General features: G+C 44.1%; 1 protein-coding gene across 1 annotated transcript in view; it reads right to left on the bottom strand.

Annotated features, from left to right (window-relative positions):
* The window catches only part of fbln5 (fibulin 5), a 67,988-nt gene extending 54,838 nt beyond the window's left edge, over positions 1 to 13,150 (bottom strand). Inside the window, exons 1-4 of the mRNA XM_052018763.1 lie at positions 13,135 to 13,150; positions 10,544 to 10,626; positions 8,144 to 8,192; positions 1 to 276 (exon numbers count right to left, since the gene is read on the bottom strand). Of these exons, the coding sequence (XP_051874723.1) occupies positions 1 to 276; positions 8,144 to 8,192; positions 10,544 to 10,626; positions 13,135 to 13,150 (424 nt within the window). The remainder of the gene's footprint in view (positions 277 to 8,143; positions 8,193 to 10,543; positions 10,627 to 13,134) is intronic.
* Positions 13,151 to 22,636: the final 9,486 nt, after the last annotated feature.

Here is a 22,636-nt window from a genome sequence, read left to right as displayed (position 1 = left end):
CCACGCAATTGTTGTTTTCATCCACAGTGTAGCCAAAACGACAGATCAGGGATCTAGATGGAACAGGATATCTGGGAATGGAGACTGGCTGGTAGACAGATGAACCTTGTGTTTCCGAGAGTCTTGATGCTGAAGACACGGAGTAAGTTGGGTTGGATGGTCCATTTGCCAAAACGAGTGCAGCAGTCCTTGGTAGGCATAGGTATCCACCATTGTGATTTATGCACCTCATGTCCCCTTTGCAGGCATCTGGGATGGTTTGGCACTCATTAATATCTGTGAAAGGGCAGCAAGAGAAAACAGCTGAGAGGCCATGTTGGCTTTGGTTTTTTATCAATTTAATGGTATCCCCCTTTTTATCAGCTCCCCTTCAAAGTGGCTTGGTTGGAAGCATCCTTGAATCAGAAAGTTACAGCTCTGAGCTTCACTCCTAACACAAGGACATTAGAAAATACGAGCAGGGATAGGCCACCAGGTCCTTCAAGCCTGCCCGCCATTCATTACGATTAAGGCTGATCTACGCTGGCCTCAATTCCTCTTCTGTGCCAGTTCCCCATAACCACCAATTCCACAATCTTGCAACAGCCTTATCCACCTCCAGCTTAAATGGTTCTTAAATACTTCTAATGGCCTACTAAGAGTTAAGCACAGAAATCTAGACTAACACCGTAGTGAGGGTGTGTTGCACTGTTATCTTTCTGATGAAGCATTCAAGTGAGGCACATCTTATCTCTCAGGTGAATGGAATAGATCCCATACCCATGAAGCAACAAATGGTGACCTTGCCGGTGATACCCTCATCTCATACATAAAGAAAGGTAAACATAGAACATAGAAACACAGAAAAACTACAGCACAATTCAGGACCTTCAGCCCACAAAGCTGTGCCGAACAGGTCCCTACCCTAGAAATTACTAGGCTTACCCATAGCCCTCTATTTTACTCAGCTCCATGTACCTATCCAACAGTCTCTTAAAAGACCCTATCATATCCGCCTCCACCACCGTTGCCGGCAGCCCATTCCACGCACTCACCACTCTCTGAGTAAAAAACATACCCCTGACATCTCCTCTGTACCTACTTCCCAGCACCTTAAACCTATGTCCTCCTGTGGTCACCATTTCAGCCCTGGGGAAAAGCCTCTGACTATCTACCTGATCAATACCTCTCATCATCTTATACACCTCTGTCAGGTCCCCCCTCATCCTCCGTCGCTCCAAGGAGAAAAGGCTGAGTTCCCTCAACCTGCTTTCATAAGGCATGATCTGTATTCCAGGCAGCATCCTTGTAAATCTCCTCTGCACCCTTTCTATGGCTTCCACATCCTTCCTGTAGTGAGGTGACCAGAACTGAGCACAATACTCCAAGTGGGGTCTGACCAGGGACCTATATAGCTGCAACAATACCTCTCGGCTCCTAAATTCAATTCCCCGATTGATGAAGGACAATACACCATATGCCTTCTTAACCACAGAGTCAACCTGCGCAGCCGCTTTGAGTGTCCTATGGACTCGGACCCCAAGATCCCTCTGATCCTCCACACTGCCAAGAGTCCTACCATTAAGACTATATTCTGCCATCATATTTGACCTACCAAAATGAACCACTTCACACTTATCTGAACTGCATCTGCCACTTCTCAGCCCAACTTTGCATCCTATCTAAGTCCCTCTGTAACCTCTGACAGCCCTCCAAACTATCCACAACGCCCCCAACCTTTGTGTCATCCACAAGCTTACTAACCCACCCCTCCACTTCCTCATCCAGGTCATTTATAAAAATCACAAAGAGCAAGGGTCCCAGTACAGATCCCTGAGGTACACCACTGGTCACCGACCTCCACGCAGAATACGACCCTTCAACAGCCACTCTTTGCCTTCTGTGGGCCAGCTAGTTCTGGATCCACACTGCAATGTCCCCTTGGATTCCATGCCTCCTTACTTTCTCAATAAGCCTTGCATGGGGTACCTTATCAAACGCTTTGCTGAAATCCATATACACTACATCTACTACTCTCCCTCCATCGATGTGTTCAGTCACATCCTCAAAAAATTCAATCAGGCTCGTAAGGCAGGGCCTGCCCTTGACAAAGCCATGCTGACTATTTCTAATCATACTATACCTCTCCAAATGTTCATAAATCCTGCCTCTCAGGATCTTCTCCATTAGCTTACCAACCACTTGGGTAAGACTCACTGGTCTATAATTCCCTGGACTATCCCTTAACTCTTTCTTGAATAAGGGAACAACATCTGCAACCCTCCAAGCTTCCGGGACCTCTCCCTTCTCCATCGACGATGCAAAGATCATCGTCAGAGGCTCTGCAATCTCTTCCCTCACCTCCCACAGCAGCCTGGGGTACATCTCATCCGGTCCCGGCGACTTATCCAACTTGATGCTTTCCAAAAGTTTCAGCACCTTCTCTTTCCTAATATCTACATGCTCAAGCTTTTCAGCCTGCTGCAAGTCCCCACTACAATCCCCCAGATCTTTTTCCGTAGTGAATACTGACGTAAAGTATTCATTAAGTACCTCCGCCATTTCTTCCAGATCCATACACACTTTCCCACTGCTGTACTTGATAGGCCCTATTCTTTCGCACCTTATCCTCTTGCTCTTTACATACTTGTAGAATGCCTTGGGGTTTTCCTTAATCCTGCCCGCCAAGGCCTTCTCATGTCCCCTTCTGGCTCTCCTAATCTCCTTCTTAAGCTAAACTCCTTCCTATTAGCCTGATACTCTTCCAGATCTCTGTACCTTTTGTAAGCTTTTCTTTTCCTTTTGACTAGATTTATTACAGCCTTTGTACACCACAGTTCCTGTATCCCCTCGTGACTCCCCTGTCTCATCAGAACATGTCTATGCAGAACTCCACACAAATATCCCCTGAATATTTGCCACATTTCTTCCGTACTTTTCCCTGAGAACATCTGTTCCCAATTTAATCTTCTAATTTCCTGCCTGAGAGCCTCATAGTTCCCTTTACTCCAAGTAAACGCCTTTCTAGTCTGTCTGTTCCTATCTCTCTCCAGTGCTAACGTAAAGGAGATAGAATTATGATCACTATCACCAAAATGTTCACCCATTGAGAGATCTGACACCTGACCAGGTTCATTTTCCAATATTAAATCAAGCACAGCCTCTCCTCTTGTAGGCCTATCTACATACTGTGTCAAGAATCCTTCCTGAACACACCTGACAAACTCCACCCCATCTAAACCCCTCACTGTCTGGAGATGCCAATCGATGTTTGGGAAATTAAAATCCCCCATCACAACAACTGTTATTCTCACACCTTTCTAGGATCTTCTTCCCTATCTGCTCCTCAATATCTCTGTTGCTATTGGATGGCCTATAAAAAACACCCAGTAAAGCTATTGACCCCTTCCTCTTCCTAACCTCCACCCACAGAGACTCCATAGACAGTTCCTCCACGACGTCCACCTTTTCCGCAGCCGTGACACTATCTCTGATCAACAGTGCCACTCCCCCACCTCTTTTGCCTCCCTCCCTGTCCTTTCTGAAACATCTAAAACCCGGCACTTGAAGCAACCATTCCAGTCCCTGAGCCATCCAAGTCTCCGTAATGGCCACCACATCATAGCTCCAAGTATTGATCCAAGCTCTAAGCTCATCCGCCTTGTTCACAATACTCCTTGCGTTAAAATAGACACATCTCAAGCCTGTCTGAACACGTCCCTTCTCTATCACCTGCCTATCGTACCTACTATCAGTTTTCTCTATTTGAGAGCCAAACACCTCTTCCCCAGTCCCTCCAGTTCGGATCCCACCCCCCAACAATTCTGGTTTAAACTCTCCCCAGTAGCCCTGGCAAACCTCCCCGCCAGGATATTGGTCCCCTGGGACTCAAGTTCAACCCATCCTCTTTGAACAGGTCATACCTGCTCCAAAAGCGGCCCCAGTGATCCAGAAATCTGAATCCCTGCTCCTTACTCCAATCCCTCAGCCACGCATTTAACCTCCTCCTCATTCTGTTCCTATACCCACTGTCGCTTAGCACAGGCAGTAATCTGGAAATTACTACCTTTGAGGTCCTGCTTCCTAATTCTCTATAGTCTCTTTTCAGGACCTCATTCCTTTCCCAACCGATGTCATTGGTACCAATATGTACCACAACCTCTGGCTGTTCTCCCTCCCCCTTCAGGATATCTTGGACGTGATCTGAAACATTCCAGACCCTGGCACCTGGGAGGCAAACTACCTTCCGAGTTTCTTTCCTGCGTCCACAGAATCGCTTGTCTGCCCACCTAACTATAGAGTCCCCTATCACCAGTGCCCTCCTCTCTCCTTCCCTACCCATCTGAGCCACAGGGCTGGACTCTGTGCCAGAGACACTGCCACTGTTGCTTCCCCCAGGTAGGCTGTCTCCCCCAACAGTACTCAAGCAGGACTACTTATTGTCAAGGGGTACAGTCACAGGGGTACTCTCTGGTACCTGACTCTTCCCCTTCCCCCTCCTGACTGTGACCCACTTGCCTGACTCCCTTGGTCCCGGTGTGACCACCTGCCTATAACTCCTGTCTATCACCTCCTCATTCTCCTTGACCAGACGAAGGTCATTGAGCTGCATCTCCCGTTCCCTAACACAGTCCCTCAGGAGCTGCAGCTCGACACACTGGGTGCAGACGTAGCCTTCCCGGAGGCAGGGAGACTCCGGGAACTCCCACATCTGACACAGAGTACAGGAAACCACACTCATACTCCTTCCTTAACTCAAGTCACCTACCTTTCCTCACCCCTTTACGCTGAAGCCCTTTGAGCCAAAGCCCAAAACACTCTGCTCCCTCTCACTCCACTGCCTGCTCCGACGAGTAAGAGTAAATTAAAGAGTAAATAAATAATATTGAGTGTTCTGGCTATTGTTTCTCCCTCAGCTAACATCACTAAAGGTCTGATCATCTAGTCATCACCGTTTGTGGGAACTTCCTCTGATCCCACAATCCTTGCATTCGACCAGTGACTACACGTAAGTTCGCTGTGGGACGTTATGGATGGGATGAGAAAGGTGCTACATAGATCTTTCTTCACTTCAGCATTCACAACTTCTGCCATCAAAGAAGGAAATGTTGAGGATTCTCAGCAGATCAGGCAGCATCTTTGGAGATAATTAATGCTTCAGGCCAATGGTCCTTCATTAGTTTCTCCCTCTATAGATGCTGCCTGACCTGCTGAGTATTTCCTGTTTTTATTCCCAATAACCAGCATCTTTTTTCCTTTCCCTCTACCAGTGGCTCAACATGGAACATGGAACATGGAACAGTACAGCACAGAACAGGCCCTTCAGCCCATAATATTGTACCGACATAGCTATTCCCTCCTACCTACAGAACGCCCATATCCCTCTATTTTCCTCTCATTCATCTCTTAAGAGCCCCCAATGAATTTGCCTCCACCACCCTATCAGGCAATGCATTCCAGGCATCCACCACTCTCTCAGTAAAAAACATACCCCTCACGTCTGTTCTGAACCTACCCCCTCTCATCTTAAATGCATGCCCTCTGGTATTGGATCACTCAATAATGGGAAAAAGATATTGCTTGTCCACCCTATCTATGCCCCTCATAATTTTATACACTTCCAACAGATCACCCCTCAGCCTCTGCCGCTCCAGAGAAAAGAGACCAAGTTTGTCCTGCTTCTCCTGATAGCACATGCACTCTAATCCATGTGAGCTTTCAAATGGCCATAACTGCACTTCCCTTCCTGATACAAGGTCCAAAGGACAACAGTCAGCACCAGCAGCAGTCTGATTGAACCATATGGACTCCACTTTCAGCATGAAACAGGCAGCAATGTGTTGGGCTTCAGCAACACATACACCAGTAGGTCTGCTGCATTCTCAGTGTGACACACTCTGGCTGAGATGTTATACCATAGAACCATAGAACCATACAGCACAAAACAGGCCCTTCGGCCCACCATGTTGTGCCGTCCATCAAACCACCCTCACACTATCTAACCCTTTCCTCCCGCATAGCCCTCTATCTCACATTCCTCCATATGCCTATCCAACAAACTCTTGAACCTGTCCAATGTATCTGCCTCCATCACCACCCCAGGCAGTGCATTCCATGCACCAACCACTCTCTAGGTGAAAAACCTCCCCTTGACATCTCCCCTGGACCTCCCACCCATAACCTTAAAGCCATGCCCCCTCGTCTTGAGCATTGGTGTCCTGGGAAGGAGGCACTGGCTGTCTATTCTATCTATTCCTCTCAATATGTTATATACCTCTATCATGTCTCCTCTCATCCTCCCCCTTTCCAGTGAATAAAGCCCTAGCACCTTAAGCCTCCCCTCATATTCCATATGCTCTAATCCAGGCAGCGTCCTGGTAAATCTCCTCTGCACCCTCTCCAACGCCTCCACATCCTTCCTCTGATGCGGCGACCAGAACTGAACACAGTACTCCAAGTGTGGCCTAACTAGAGTTTTGTAAAGCTGCATCATCACTTCACGGCTCTTAAACTCAATCCCATGATTTATGAAAGCTAACATCCCATAGGACTTCTTAACTGCTCTATCCACCTGTGAGGCAACTTTCAGTGAACTGTGAATATGAAACCCCAGATCCCTCTGCTCCTCTACATTGCCAAGTACCTTGCCATTTACCTTATACTCTGCCCTGGAGTTTGTCCTTCCAAAGTGTACCACCTCACACTTCTCCGGATTGAACTCCATCTGTCACTTGTCAGCCCAGCTCTGCATCCTATCAATAACCCTCTGTAAGTTCCGACAGCCCTTCACACTATCCACAACACCGCCGATCTTAGTGTCGTCCACAAACTTACTAACCCAGCCTTCCACCCCCTCATCTAAGTCATCTATAAATATTATAAAAAGTAGAGGTCCCAGAACCGATCCCTGCGGGACACCACTAGTCACTGCCCTCAACCCGAGGGCACTCCTTCCACCACAACCCTCTGCTTTCTACATGCAAGCCAATTCCTAATCCACACAGCCAAGCTTCCCTGGATCCCTTGGCCTCTGACCTTCTAAAGAAGCCTACCATGAGGAACCTTGTCAAATGCCTTACTAAAATCCATATAGACCACATCCACTGCACTACCCTCATCAATCTTCCTCATCACCTCCTCAAAGAACTCTATCAGGCTTGTGAGGCAAGATCTTCCCTTCACAAAGCCCTATTGCAATCCCTTCTTCAGCTTCAGATGGAGATTAAAGATTCCATGGCTTTACTTAAAGAAAGGAAGCATATGTAGGGTAGATGGTAAGAAGTGTTTCCCCATAGCAGAAAAATGTTTTCTGATATGTGGAAACTTTCTAGTTTAAAACCAGAGGGCAAAGGTTTAGGGTAAAGGGTAAGAAATTTAGGGGTATCTGAGGAGGAATCTCTTCCACCAAAGGGTGGTAGGAATCTGGAACACACTGCCTGAGGGGGTACTGGGAGTAGAAACTCTCCTGACAATTAAGAATATCTGGACAATCACCAAGGCATAGAAGGCTGGACCAGGGCTGACAAATGTGATTGGTATCGACTGGTGCCTAATGGTCAGCATGGAAGTGGTGGGCTGTATTATTCTGTGATTCTAAATGAGAGTGCTGCTGGTGCCCTGGCTATCATCCCCTCTCACGCTATGAAACATGGCTCAGTGGGAGCATAGCTGCTGAAGCCAAATGCTTGATGATTCCAAGCCCAACTCCAGAGACTTCAGCACACCACAGTTCAACGCAGTGCTGAGGGAGTGCTGCACAGCCAGAGGCGCTGCCTTTTTGGGCAATACAAGAAACCGAGGCCCCAAGCACCCTCTTGGCAGGATGCAGATAACTCCACGGGATTACTCGTTTACTCAAAGAGTCATCAACCCCACAATTCTAAATCAGATTAGCCAGCTGTGAATCTCATTGCTTGTGAGATCTTACTGTGCTTCCTTACAGCACACCAGCAAGTGCAATTCAGAAGCACTTCAATGCAAAGTGGTCTGGGGAATCCCAAGAACCTGAAACGGGACTAAGTAAATGGAAACCTCATCCTTCCCTTTCCCTAAGCAACAGGGCGAAGAACAAGTTAAACTGTTCAATGGTCATGTTGATGTTAATTGGATCTTGCTGTGCTGATGAGAAGATGCAACCTAAACTGGAATGGTAATTGTCTCTCACCCCTGCATTGTCCCGATGAGCGGTCCAGTCGATAACCATCAGAGCACTGCTGAAAATGAACAAGACAAAACAATCTCTTTAATAAACACATAGAGCAGTCAGCGAGAGATCCACACTTGCCTGTGTATTATATTAACTCACTATCTGTCCCCCATTCCCTGGTAATATTTCCCCAAAATACTGGTGTTCAGGCCTTTAGTCATTTCATGCTATTTTTTGTGTGGAGGAGTTTGGCAATTTTTTAAACATTGTTCAGTAAAGAAATGTTCAGCAGGTACCCGACCCCACCCCACCCCACCACCTTCTCCTCCCTCTGTCCTCCACACAATCCGCCAGCCACCCACCACCCACACAAACTCCTTCAACCATCAGAAGTGGTTGAGCCAGGGACAATAACAACTTTTAAAAGGCAGTTGGACAGGTATGTGGATTGGAAAGGTTTAGAAGGTTATAGGCCAAACGCTGGCAAATGGGATCAGCTTGGATGGAGCATCTTGGTCAGCATAGACCAGTTGGGCTGAAGGTTCAACTCCATGAACCAGTGAGATGCCATTGACAGGCTTCAGCATTTCCATAACAGCGGTTCAGTTTTTCACCTCGAGCAGCTGTAATGCAGAAACTCTCACTAAGAGATCAGAGCTACAAAATGGAGACTGGGATCACTTAATGCCTCCCACTCCCACTACAAAGAAAACATTGTCCAACCTCTCTCAGCTCAGCTTATCTCACACTGAAACCCTGATCCATGCCTTTATATCTCTAGCCATGACAGTTCCAAAGCACTGGTGGTGGGCATCTCTCATTCTGACCCCTGTAAACTTGAAGTCGTCTAAAACGCTGCTGTGATCACCCCCTGCCCCTTCTCTATAATCTATCAACCTTATCAGATCTTTGTTCCTCCACTTTGGACCTCCTGATCATCTCTTATTTCAATAGCCCTGCCACTGACACCCAAGCTGCCAATTCCCTCCCTGATGCTCTCCCTCTTTCTTGTTCCTTTAAGATATTCCTAAAACCTACGCCTGACCAAACTATTGGCCAATTGCCTTCATGTCTCCTTCTGGAGCTTGGTGCCAAATTTTGATTGAGAACTGTGTTTGGGAAGCACCTCTGTGTGTTCTGTTATGTTAAAAGTGTCATTCTGGGCAGGCACGGCAGTGTAGCGGTTAGCTTAACGCTTTACAGTGCCAGCGACCCAGGTTCAATTCCCACTGCTGTCTGTAGGAGTTTGTACGTTATCCCTGTGTCTGAGTGGGTTTCCTCCGGGTGCTCTGGTTTCCTCCCACATTCCAAAGGCGTACGGGTTAGGAAGTTGTGGGCATGATATGTTGGCGCCGGAAGTGTGGCGACACTTGAGGGCTGCCCCCCAGAACACTCTACGCAAAAGATGCATTTCACCGTGTGTTTCAATGTACATGTGACTAATAAAGGTATCTGATCTTATAAATTCAAGATTTTTCTCATTTGTGACCCCCATCTTCCTCCTCACCTCTTAACTAATACCTGTCCCACCTTGGATTCCCAGTACTTCTCCCCACCTCTGACCTCTAGGGACTTTTAGAGTCATAGATTCATACAACACAGAAACAGGTCCTTCAGCCCAACTTGTCCATGCCAACCAAGTTGCTTACCTGAGCTAATCCCATTTGACAGCATTTGGCCCATTTCCCTCCAAACCCTTCCTATCCATGTACCTGCCTAAATGCCTTTTTAAGCACTGTAATTGTACCCTCCTCTACCACTTCCGCTGGCAGCTGGTTCCACATACCCACCACCCTCTGTGTGGAGAAAAAGTTGCCCTTCATGTCCCCAGTAAATTTTTCCCCTCTCACCTGATTCCTCCTCATGCTGCTCTGATCTCAATACTATTTAAATGTTGTGTCTACATTGACATTTAAAGCGATGGTGGATGGTGTTGCTGGTTTGTAACATTTTCAATAGGTTGGCATTCTTCAATGCTGACTGTCCTCAGCATATGACGTCCAGCACACAGGACCCAATTACCCCACACTCTCCCACATTAGTAATCCTTGTCAGTAAAATCATATAATCCTGCAGATGGAGCAAATCTAAAATCAAAACAGAAATGTCAGAATACTCAGCAGGTCAGGTTGCATCTGTGGGAAGAGAAGCAGAGTTAATGTTTCAGGTTAAAGACCCTTCATCAGAACTGGGAAGGAGACAATAGAAGCTCATCCAAAGTACTTCTGATATCCCTGTTCTGATGAAGGGTCTGCGACCTGAAACATTAACTCTCGTTTCTCCTCCCACAGATGCAGCCTGACCTTGCTGAGTATTTCCAACGTTTTTGGGTTTTGTTTCAGCAATCCTTGTCTATTGAAGTGACTTTTACTTCGGTCGGTCTTTTACACCTTCTCAGAGTTTCTCGTTAGTAATTACCGTAATCGACACAGCTGAATCGGTCTCCTGGGCCAGCCCTGCTCTGATCCATAGCACAGTCAGTGCCAATGCAGCCAACATTTCTGCAACATAATCAACACACAGTAACTGGAAAGTGAGTTGCAGTAATTCTGCCATTTAATTCTCTAACCCACACACATTCTCACCTACTCACAGCACCCAACCCCATAAACAATGCACAATTCCACCCAGAGTAGTTTCAGGAACTTCACATGACCATCAGTTTCATATAATTGAGGGAAATGTAAAGAATTGTGCATGGGTTTCTGAGATCTGACAAGATTAATATGAGATTATATTCTTAAGCGTATCACATGTTAGCTGAGGTATACACTTGGACCTGTGTGTTGTTCGAGTTCAGAAGTAAAGCGACAAATTAATTCCTACAGCCTTTTTCAAACAAGGTTAATTTTCCCAAAGCAATTCACAAGAGTGTTGACAAGCCCTTTAGAAGTCTTTAAAGCAACATATCTAAAGCATATACTTTCGGGCTGCCCCCAGAACACTTTACGCAAAAGATACATTTCACTGTGTGTTTCGATGTACATGCGACTAATAAAGACATCTTATCTTATCTTTAAAGAACTTCTAATGGGCTAATAACTCTCTGTCTAGAGTGGGATAGAGATTTAGGGAGGGGAATCCAGGAAACCCACTGCATTCACTTCAGTCCCTTCAAACATTTGGCAGTTACCCCCAACTCCTCCAGCTCCCACCCTCAGTGGCTCTGAGATTGTTCATGACCAGTGCCAGATATTGAAACAGAGCATCTTTTTTGTGCAGTGTATTCAAACGATACGGTAATAACAGTGATACATATTGACTAGATAACAGGACGGCTGTTGAATTTCTGACATCAACCAATACAAATGAGTCTGAAAGGACCAAGACACAGATTTCCGGTACCCCCTCAGACTCCTTCTACCTCAGAAGGAAGAATCACCCTTCAATCATTTGGCCATGCACAATAGTGTCCCTCATTTCGCTTTAAAAACACTTCCATTTATAACATATTTCACCAAGGCATCCTCTTAACCAATGGCTTTATGTCAAAAGAAATGCAGCTATTTGATACACATAAAGATCCATAACCAATAATGAGATGACAGTTAATCTATTTTTGGTCATGCTGGGCACTGAGTCCTCACAGCAAAGGAATAGGTCATTCAGTTTATCAAGTCCCTGACAACTCTCCACAGAGAAATCCAGTCAATCCCATTCTCTTGTTCTATCCTCAGAGTTTATTTCCCTCATGTGTCCGTCCAATTTTGTTCAGGAATCATTGATTGTCTATCATCCACCACCCTCGTAAGCAGTAAGCTCCAGATTATTGTCCATGTCTGCAAAAAAAAATTCATCTTCATCTCCTCCATGTCCCTCTTGCCCAAAACCTTCAATCTATATCCCTTAGTCCTTGAACTCTTGGATAATAGGGACATCCTTTCTCTATGGATTGTGACAATTCTCTCATTGTGCCACTGTATGTTTAGTACCCACCTAAGCAGCACAAAGGTTGATGGACAAGGCTGGTGACAATACAGCACACCCTTGAAATGCGTAGGTAATATGCTTAAGTCTAGGGCAGGAGCTGAACTCCAAAGCAAGAGCACTATTAAGCTGATTCTAATCCATATCACCCCACTTCATCAACTTCTTCATGGAGTCTGGATGAAAGATTGACCTGAAAAGTTAATTCTGTTTCTCTCTTCACAGATGCTGCTTGACCGCTGAGTACTTTCTTGTTGGGATGAGGCTTCAGCATTCTTCCTAATATTTTGCCCATTTGTAGAATCAAGGGAAGAAAGACCCCGCTCATAGTTACCCATGCAATGAAAGACCATTTCCTTCTTAAAGTCAAGACAACCTGTTTCCTCCCACATTCCAAAGACGTATGGGTTAGGAAGTTGTGGGCATGCTATGTTGGCGCCAGAAGAGTGGCAACACTTGCAGGCTGCCCCCAGACCACTCTACGCAAAAAGATGCATTTCACTGTGTGTTTCGATGTACATGTGACTAATAAAGATATCTTGTCTTGCCTTGTCATGCAAAATTCTGAATGAAATGTGTACATTCAGCATTTTATGCAGTGAGGTAAATCACTGTCCTATAGAACATTATATTTAAACCCCTGGATTATGAACCAACCAAGGTGAATAGTCTGCATTGAAATTCATCCAGTGCAACTCACAATGGCTGCCCTAACTGCAGAAATGATCAGACCCCACTGCTTGTATAATGGTTGTAAGGAAGTTTACTTGAAAATGCATCATTTGGAAAATTCGAGACTGCGTAATGAAATGGAAAGAAATTTAAAATAACTGTGTTGAAGATTCCAGATTTTATGTCAAATCCCATGAGGAGGCAGCTGCAACTGTTTAGCTCCAGTAATTTAGTCCTAAATGCTTCCTCGAGTAATTTAATAAAATATCTTAAATCTTTTCTCTCCCACAGAGACGTAAATAAACCACCATGTGGACCATGGTGGTTGGCAGTGGCAGCAAAAAGCTGGGATCTAAATATTTTTATTTGAATCTACATTGCCTGAATAGTACATCATCAGCCCAGCCTACCTTGTCCTGACATCATGCTTCGATCAAAATCGCACGGTTGTGAAGACCAAAAGAGAGAAAGGCTCAAATATGCATAGTTTATTGTTATGCTTTTCTACGATGTGCTTTTTGCCTACTTTCCATGAAACTCCTGGTTGAATACAGATTTCACAGAGCCTAAAAAACAAAGATACTTCAATATCCTCATGTTCTAAATTCAGTATCCTTATCGCACAACATCCCTGGCACTATACTTGCAGCCCTTGTTCTTTATACTATTTCATTATGTTTACTTGGACTGAGGAAAAGCCAACTTGGACTTGATGGTCTAATATGATTCTTTGACACTTTGACTTTCTAAATGTCAGTCCTGTTCTCAGGCAGCTGTTCATTCAATTCCTTCTCCTTGTTTGAAGGTGAGTATTATCGCAGGATTTAATGGATCCCACAATGTCACAGGAAAGCTCTCAACATCCACAGGACTTGCTCCCTTGTTTTTTTCAGGAGAGGAGTTCTAAATTTCTACAAATCTTTTTGTTAAGGTATTTCTGATTACGCTCCGGATTTCCCTAGCTCTCACTTTAAGATTACATTTCCCTCATTCTCACCGTTGTATTTGGAAGCTATAACTTACTTACTATGACACAGCAGGAGTCTATTTGGTCCTTTGGCTCCGTGTCAGCTCCCAGTAGAACAATCCCATCAGTCGCATTTCTCTGCAGCCATTGACTTACATGTCCATCACATGTTCCTCTCTCACATGTCCATCAATTCCTCTTTGATTCTTTTTGCCACTTATCTGCACTAATGGATAATTTAATTCTGTGCCCAATTTGATACGCTCCTTTGGATCCCATCGGCTTTTACTTTTTTGACCAGACTGCCATTTGGGAATTTGGCAAAAGCCTTGTTAAAATCCACGTAGATTACATCAAACATACTGCCCTCAATAACAATCAAACATACTACCCTCATTGTAATTGAATATTCTAAAGGATTAAATATGTAAGCCTAGTGGCACAGAAACAAGCCAATTGGTCCAAGGAGTCCTTTCAGGCATTGTATGTTCCATTTGAATCTCCTACCATCTCTCCTCTTTGAAATCTATCAGTGTAAACCTTCGTTCCTGTCTCCCTCGTCTGTTTAGAACATAGAACATAGAACAGTACAGCACAGAACAGGCCCTTCGGCCCACAATGTTGTGCCGACATAGCTAATCCCTCCTACCTACAGAATGCCCATATCCCTCTATTTTCCTCTCATTCATGTGCCCATCCAAGCCCCTCTTAAAAGCCTCCAATGAATTTGCCTCCACCACCCTATCAGGCAACGCATTCCAGAACTGAGTAAAAAATGTACCCCTCACGTCTGTTCTGAACCTACCCCCTCTCACCTTAAATGCATGCCCTCTGGTTTGTCCAGACTTCCCTTAAATGCAACTATACCTTTCGTTTCAACCACTCTCTGTGTAAGTCAGTCCCCCCATTCTCTCCACTCTTTGGATAAAGAAGTTTCTTCTGTATTCTTTATTGGGTTTCTTGATGACTACCTTACACTGATGGATTCTAACTATGCTCTCCTTCCCCCCCAGTGGGGACGTCCTCCCTGCAGTCAATCAATCTTTCAAACCCACCATTATTTGAATAATCTCTATTGGTTCTCTCCTTATTCTTCTCAGAAGAAAATATATCCGGTTTCCTCCCACATTGCAAAGACGTACGGGTAGGTTAATTTGGGTTTAAAATTGGCGGCGCGGACTTGTTGGGCCGGAAGGGTCTGTTACCACGCTGTAAATAAAAAAAAAAAAAAAAAAAAAAAATTTTTTTAAACTTAAAACAGTTCATCTTTTCTTTTGCATTTCTGGTACTTTCTTTGTGCATCTTCTCTGCACCCTCTCCATTTCTTCTATTTCTTTTTTAGTAATTCAGTGTCCAGAACTACGTGTAGTCCTCTAAAGTGTGATCTGAGGAAGATTCCATGTTTAGCAAAACTTCCCTCCTTCTCAATTCTACCCCTCTGGAAATAAAGACCATCGCTTGTTTTGCTTTCTTTGTGTCTTTGGTAACCTGTGGTGCAATGTTAGGTGCAACACATAAAGGAGCTGGATCTCAACGGGTCAGGCAGCAATATGGAAGGAAATGGACAGTTGACGTTTCCGGTCAGAACCCTTCATCGGGACTTGAAAGAAAGAGGGGAGATAGCCAGTATAAAAAGGTGGGGGGAAGGGGTGGAGCAAGAGCTGGCAGGTGATAGGTGGATCCAGGTGAGGGGAGTGATAGGCAGGTGAGGGAGGGGGTGAGCGCAAGTTTTCTTGATAGGTGTATTTGCATTCCAAGATCCTTTGTTCTTCACATATATTTGCTGTGTCACCAAAGGTTCTGACAAATTCCTACAGATGTACAGTGGAGAGCATTCTGACTGGTTCCATCACCGCCTGGTATGGAGACTCCAATGCACAAGATCGTAAGAGGCTGCAGAGGATTTTAGACTCAGCCAGCTCCATCACAGGCACAACCCTCCCCACCACCGAGGACAGCTTCAGGAGGCGGTACCTAAAGAAGGTGGCGCCTAAAGAAGGTGGCATCCATTACTAAGGACCCGCACCATTCGGGACATGTCCTCTTCTCGTTACTACCATCAGGGAGGAGGTACAGGAGCCTGAAGACCCACACTCAATGATTCAGGAACAGCTTCCTCCCCTCCACCATCAGATGAACCCATGAACACTACCTCATTATTCCTTTTTATTTTGTACTATTTATTTATTTTTGTAATTTATAGATGATTATGTCTTTGCACTGTACTGCTGCCCAAAACAACACATTTCACATCATATAAATCAATGATAATGAATCTGATTCGGATACTGAAAGCTTCAAACAAATCATCACCTGATTCTTCCTACAAAACACACTCTCATGCAGATCTCTCTGTTGCCTTGCTTAATTCCTATTAGTTACTTAATAAATTAATTAATTAGTTTGCTTAATTCCTAGTGGATCCCAAGAGGATGTAGGGAATGGTGGGAAGATTTGCTGCCACTGGATCACCCTTTACAAGCAGATTGTCATTGTTATGTCTGCAATTGTGGAACCTTCGTGAATGCAAAGGGTTTTACCCCTACACACCCGGGTGCTCTGTGATTACTGACAGTGGTCTAACCAATTTAGCGCCCAACTCCCAAGCAATTCTTACAAAGCCGATATCGTGTGACAGTCCAGTGTTTCTTCTTACAGTGGCAAGCAACAACACGCAACACAACAAATGATGAGGAGGCTTTGGAAAGGATGCTGTCTGGATTAGAGGCTATGAGCTATAAGAAGAGGTTGGACAAACTTGGTTTGTTTACTCTGGAGTGTCAGAGGCTGAGAGGAGACCTGATAGAAGTTTACAACATTATGAGAGGTGTAGATAGGGTGGACAGTCAGAATCTTTTTCCCAGGGTGGAAATGTCAAGTTCTAGAGGACATGCATTTAAAATGAGAGGGGGAAATTTTAAAGGAGATGTGCAGTGGAAGTTTTATATTCATGTGCCTGGAACGGGCTGCTAGGGATGGTGCTGAAAGCAGATACGCTGGTGGTGTTTAAGAGGCTGTTAGATAGACACTTGAATATGCAGGGAATCGAGGGGATAGGAATCCTGTGCAGGCAGAAGAGACTTAGTCTAATTTAGCATCATGTTCAGCACTGACATCGTGGGTCGAAAGGCCTGTTCCTGTGCTGTACTGTTCTATATGTTCCATGTAACACACCTCAGGGTGGCTGCTCAGAGAACAGTGATATCTGCTGCAAACATGGTCCCACTCTGTACCTTGTCAATGCCTGTGGAAAACAGAAGGCACAACAGTCATGGCTCAGCCAGATCGCTGAGTGGTCACTGGGAGTCCTTAACAATGATTCCCCGGTCCTGGGGGTGAGGGTTGGCCAATTGCTTCCTACAGTTTGGTCTGAGAGACTGTCCAGAATTGTGATGGTGAATCCTGAATAACTTTGCTCTGAAGGAGGGACTCCAAGAAGTGAAGGGGATGAAACTGATGTGACAGCAGTGAAACGGCACCAACATTAGGCCCCAGCTGTGTGGCACCAACCCATAGAAGTGCTGCTTCCCTCAGTCTCACCACCATGTCTCACCCAGAACTATGTCTGTCCAGAGTTTCCACTGATCTGCTGACTGTGATTGACACAGAGACCCCAACTTTCTCCTTCCCCAACTAACCCACCGAGTGAATTTCACCAATAGATTTCTCAGTTGTTTGAAGTGCAAGAATGGAACCATATAGGAGGCTGGGTACCTGAACCTGCAGGGAATCCTGGACTAGCTTGTCTGCCTGTAAATGATAAATCCCCTGCATTAACCCCGGCTAACTCATTTCACAGGTGACAGAGTGAGTGGTGGACATGGTCACAGTACAGCAAGGACTTTGTAAAACTTTGTAAACTCTTTCACCTTTGTCTCTGACAACGAATTGTTCTGAGATGGGTAATATCATAGTACATAATCCTTTGATGTTTAATTTCCTCAAAACTCTCACTCATTAGAACATATGAATTAAGAACAACAGAAGGCCAGCTGGTCATTTTCTAGCACCATCCCATATCCCTCAATTCCCTTAATATCCAGAAATTTACAGATCCCTGTTTTGAATGATCTTAGAGACTGGGCCTTTGCAGCCCTCTGAGCTGGAGAATTCTGAAGACTCACCACCCTCTGAGTGAAGACATTTTTCCTCACCTCAGTCATAAATGGCCTACCCCTCATTCGAAGAATGTGACCCTTGGTTCTAGACTTCTCAGAGGGAGGAAATATCTTCTCTATTGCATCCAACCAATCAAGCCCTGTAAGAATTTTATACATTTCAACCTTTAGAGAATACAACCTCCCCTCATGTGGCAAACCTGCCATTCCAGGTACCAGTCTGGTGAACCTTCATCACACACCCTCTGGGCAAGTATATCCTTTTTCGGTAAAGACACCAAAACCGCACATGATAATACAAGAACATAAGCTATAGAAGCAGGACTAGTCCATCAGACCCACATGTCTCCTTCAATAAGATCATGGGTGACCTCTTATCTCACTGTTCTTTCCTGCACCTACCCCATATCCCTCTATTCCGCTAATTTCTAAAAGTCTATCCCACATTTTCTTGAAATACTGAGTGACTGAGCCTCCAGAGCCTTCTTGGGTGGAGATTTCCAAAGATTCGCTACTCTCTGAGGTGAAGAAATTTCTTTCCTCTTGGTCCCGAATGGCTCTTTCCTCAATTCTCATCCATGGCAACACTGAAAATCATGAACATTAGACTTGATGCAAAATGAAAGGCAACATGCTAAATTGTTTCCACATGAGTAGGATTTCATTTTACGCACTTAATTTGTTTTAGCTCAGTTGTCAGCACTCATCCTGCCGAAGCACAATAATCTAGGCTGACACTTGTGGTTGATGTGATATATTTGGACTTCCAAAAGGCATTTGCCACAAAATAGACTTGTAGTCAAGATTGAAGGCCATGGATGAAAAGGGTGTTTAGCAGAATGGATAGTAAATTGGATGGGAAACAGGAAAGAGAGATTAGTAATGAAAGGTTGTTTATTGGACTAGAGTTCCCCAGGGTTTGGTACGAGGACTTCTGCTTTTATTAATATAGATGGTTACTTGGATGACTTGGACTTGGGTGTACAGGGTAAGAACTTTCAGATTGTCAGATGACACAAAATTTGGAAACATGGTCAACGTGAGGAGGACAGTAATAGACTTCACAGAGATGGAATGGGCGGGTAGGTGGCAGATGAAACAGTGCTGAGAAGTGTGAAGTGTTACATTTTGGTAGGAAGAGTGAGACAAGGCAATGTAAACTATTCTAAACAGGGCACAAGAACAGAGAGAGTGGGGTATCTATGTACATAGTTTGTCGAAAGTGGCCGGGCAGGTTGAGAAAGAGGGATCCTGGGCTTTCTAAATCAATTCATTCTCATTTCAGGATCTAACCTAGATCCTGTGCATGTAATTGGGGAGGGAATTGGTTTGTTCCACACTCATGCTACAGTGATGAGTTCCAAATTTGTGGAAAACAGAATTTGGTACCAAAATGGACATTTAAAAAAAAAATGAAGTGTTTGCATATTCTATAAGTGAAATCTCTCTCAGCTCATTTATACCAGAGGTCGTGCCAGATGTTCATGGTAGTGTAGCGGTTAGCGTGATGCTATTACAGCGCCAGCGATCGGGGTTCAATTCCTGTCACTGTCTGTAAGGACAGTGTACGTTCTCCCCCTGTCTGTGTGGGTGCTTCGGTTTCCTCCCACATTCCAAAGATGTACGGGTTAGGTTAACATGGGTTTAAATGGGCGGCGCAGACTCATTGGGCTGGAAGGGCCTGTTACCGTGCTGTATAAATAAAGTTTTAAAATAATTCATACTTCTACAATTTTTTTAAAAAACAGACAGAAATATGATTAGAAGTGGACTGAGTCAAGGAGGAAAGTCAAAATTACCATAACCATTCACAGGAGAATGAAGGGAGTCGTTCCAAACTAACACGCGCTTAAGAAAGGATAATCAATCCATACCAACTCATTGGAACAGTTGGAGGATGTCATAAAAATAACCAGGCTATACTCCATTAATGTTTTCAATGATGCAACCATCAAGGCAGTAGCAGAATTTATCCCAAGTCATGTGACATTACACCTCTTCCTATGCCAAAAAGGATCCAATGATTGGTAGGGTCCTACAATGTATAACAAAAGGTCTCCAAGCAAAACCCTTGATCTAATTTATCCTGACTTCCCAAGTGCAGATGGAAGTGTTGCGATAGGTTAGACCTCTTGGGATCGCAACATCCCTTCTATTCACTAACAATATTTAATCAAATAGAAAATAAAGCTAAAGTTAAATAATAACCAAGGTAAAGCAGTTCATTATTCAAAAAGGTCCAATTCAATGGCAAAACATTTAAAAAGCCGATTACAAACTTTAAATAAGAGTTGCAATGATTTATGGCATGTCGCACAGCTAATTCAAACAGTGTAAATTATGGTTGGTTCTGGAGAATGATTTTGAAACAAAAGCATCATAAATCTGAGGCTTTAACTGGAAATAAGATTCACTTTGCCAAAGTGAAAGTTTCCTTAATTATCTCTGATTGCCCCTCCTGAACCTGTGACCTTTGTCAACTTGAAGGACAAAGGTTGGAAGGAACCCAGAAGCACTGACACCTGCAGGTCCTCTCCAAGTCACAAACTTTCCTGAATTGAAAACAGAACTTTAATTCTTCATTGTCACTGGGACAAAATTCTGGGACTCCCTCCACAACCGCAGTGTGGGAGTACCTTCACCAGAAGGACTACAGAGATTAAAGGTAACGGCAACCCCAAAGATGCTTATCAGTAGTGGTCACAATCCATAAATGAGTAGAACAAAACTTGACAGCTATCTTGTAACTTATGATTTTCAGCATTAAAACGCTACTCAGAGTGATTGTTTTGTATCTGATGTATATCAACAAATCAGTGTTTCATTACACCCTGGTTTTGCATGAATTTTCCATTAATGTTCAATATATTACATTGTTTTCCACAGCAAATTGAGTTTAAAATCTGCTAAGGTGATTAGCTAACTTTCCTGGGTTTAGCTGGATAAAGTATTTTATTGCTACCTTACAGATTAAACCTACCTGATCTTCCACTTCAGCTGTTGAATATTCCTGAAAAGTAGAATTAAAATCCAAAGAACTGATGTTGCTTGGACAAGCAGTTTGTACTTCCCTTTTCTCTCTTAACGAGCCCCTGTGAGCTTTGCGTAGTGGCTGGATTTGAACTTGAGAAAAGCAGATGGACCCCCACCCCTCACAGTCTTTGCCCCCAGATCTCGGAGGTGCTGGTCTTGAAGTGAGCGGCACCTGGCTTCGTTCGTCCCCTTCTAATTCAGCATTAAGCCAATTGAGCAAAGAATGCTAAAAATGAACACTTTGCTCTTGAAGCACGCTTAAAAATGCAAATGGGGCCTGTATGTTTCTGACAGCTGGTTTAAATTACAGAGCACCAATTGGCGTGAGTTCCCACAACCAGCTTGTGGATCTTGGCAGTTTAGGACTCCACACTTTGTCTTTCTGGAAAGGCTGAGACCTTCAGCATGTTTAAACTCCAGCATCTGATATGTTATTGCTTTTACATGTTAGCTCATGAGACCTGAATTTGTATCAAATTAAAATTAACTTATGGAAAAGCGCCAGCCCGTTCTGATGTTCGCTGCATCGACCAATATCAAAGTAAACGGGATACATGGGATAACTCGCACAGCTTTTCTTCCTTAAATTTATGGGGTGCTGTGGGAACCTAGTACAACTTTTACAAGTGGTTGTTTGGGAATGTCGAGGGCAGGGGGCATTGATGGTAGTTGAGTGTAGTGGTTCGTGAAGAGTATTAAGTGGCTACACTTTACAGCACAGACAGACGTCCAGCTCTCATCAAAAATGCTGTAGGATTAAGGAGACTTACTGTCCTTTATCACACCCAGAATAAAATAAAGCTGGACTAGTCTCCAATTCATCATTTGCAAAGCCACAAGGATTGGGTGAAGAGCCCACAGCAACCTTTGAATATTGGCAACACACAGCTGTGATGTTGGAGAAACGGATTTCATTTTTTTCCACGTCTACTTTTTTCTGGAAGGAATGGCTATGTATTGATATTCATAAATGGTGTAAGTAATTCCACTACTTGAACACATTGGCACAGAAGTTAAATTTGCAGCCTTAACCTAGACTGGCATAATCCACCCATATAACATTCTCTCAATTATTTCCATTGTGTTAACCATAAGGATATTAAAATAATGCAGAGGAGAATGTTCTGTGAATGTTACGTGAACATTCTGGCCTGGGTTTTAGGATAGGATAGACGATGCCACTCTCAGCAGTCACCAGGAGCGAAAACAACTTCATCTCTTAGCACTATAGTTGTATAGCTAATATTGCCCATTTAACACATTTGTACTGATTGCATCAGTCACTTTCTTACTGGTATGTTGTTCTGATCGTTGTTAAAGGGCAACCTCCAGCAATTACACACAGTTAAAAGTAGAAATCAGGAAAATGCCAGCTGAATTGTTCTCCTCCAGGAACTCAGCCTGAACAGTAGCTCAGTGAGAGATGTATCATTGAAATATATACGCCAGCATGAAGTAGCTGCCTTTAAGGAATAAGTACTATTAAACTCATCAGTTAATTTTAGACTTTCCCATTCCAGTCAAAATAAAGTTTTATGACTACAATGTCTTAATAATGTTAAACAAACTCCCTGACGGAGGAGACTCTTTCCTTTAGATTTGAAAACATGTACAATCCTCTTCTTCATTTTTTATTTGCCTCTTTTTTCCCCCTTTTCCTCTTTCTATTTTTCTTGTTTCAATGCCCATGGTAATGAATTAACGGTACATTTGTTTCATAAGAACATAAGAAATAGGAGCAGGAGTAGGCCATCTGGCCCGTCGAGCCTGCTCTACCATTCAATATGATCACGG

The sequence above is a fragment of the Pristis pectinata genome, chromosome 1 (genome assembly GCF_009764475.1).
Source record: "Pristis pectinata isolate sPriPec2 chromosome 1, sPriPec2.1.pri, whole genome shotgun sequence".
Taxonomy (NCBI): Eukaryota; Metazoa; Chordata; class Chondrichthyes; order Rhinopristiformes; family Pristidae; genus Pristis; species Pristis pectinata.
Note: the sequence above shows the minus strand (reverse complement) of the source record. Positions and strands in the feature narration are given on the sequence as shown.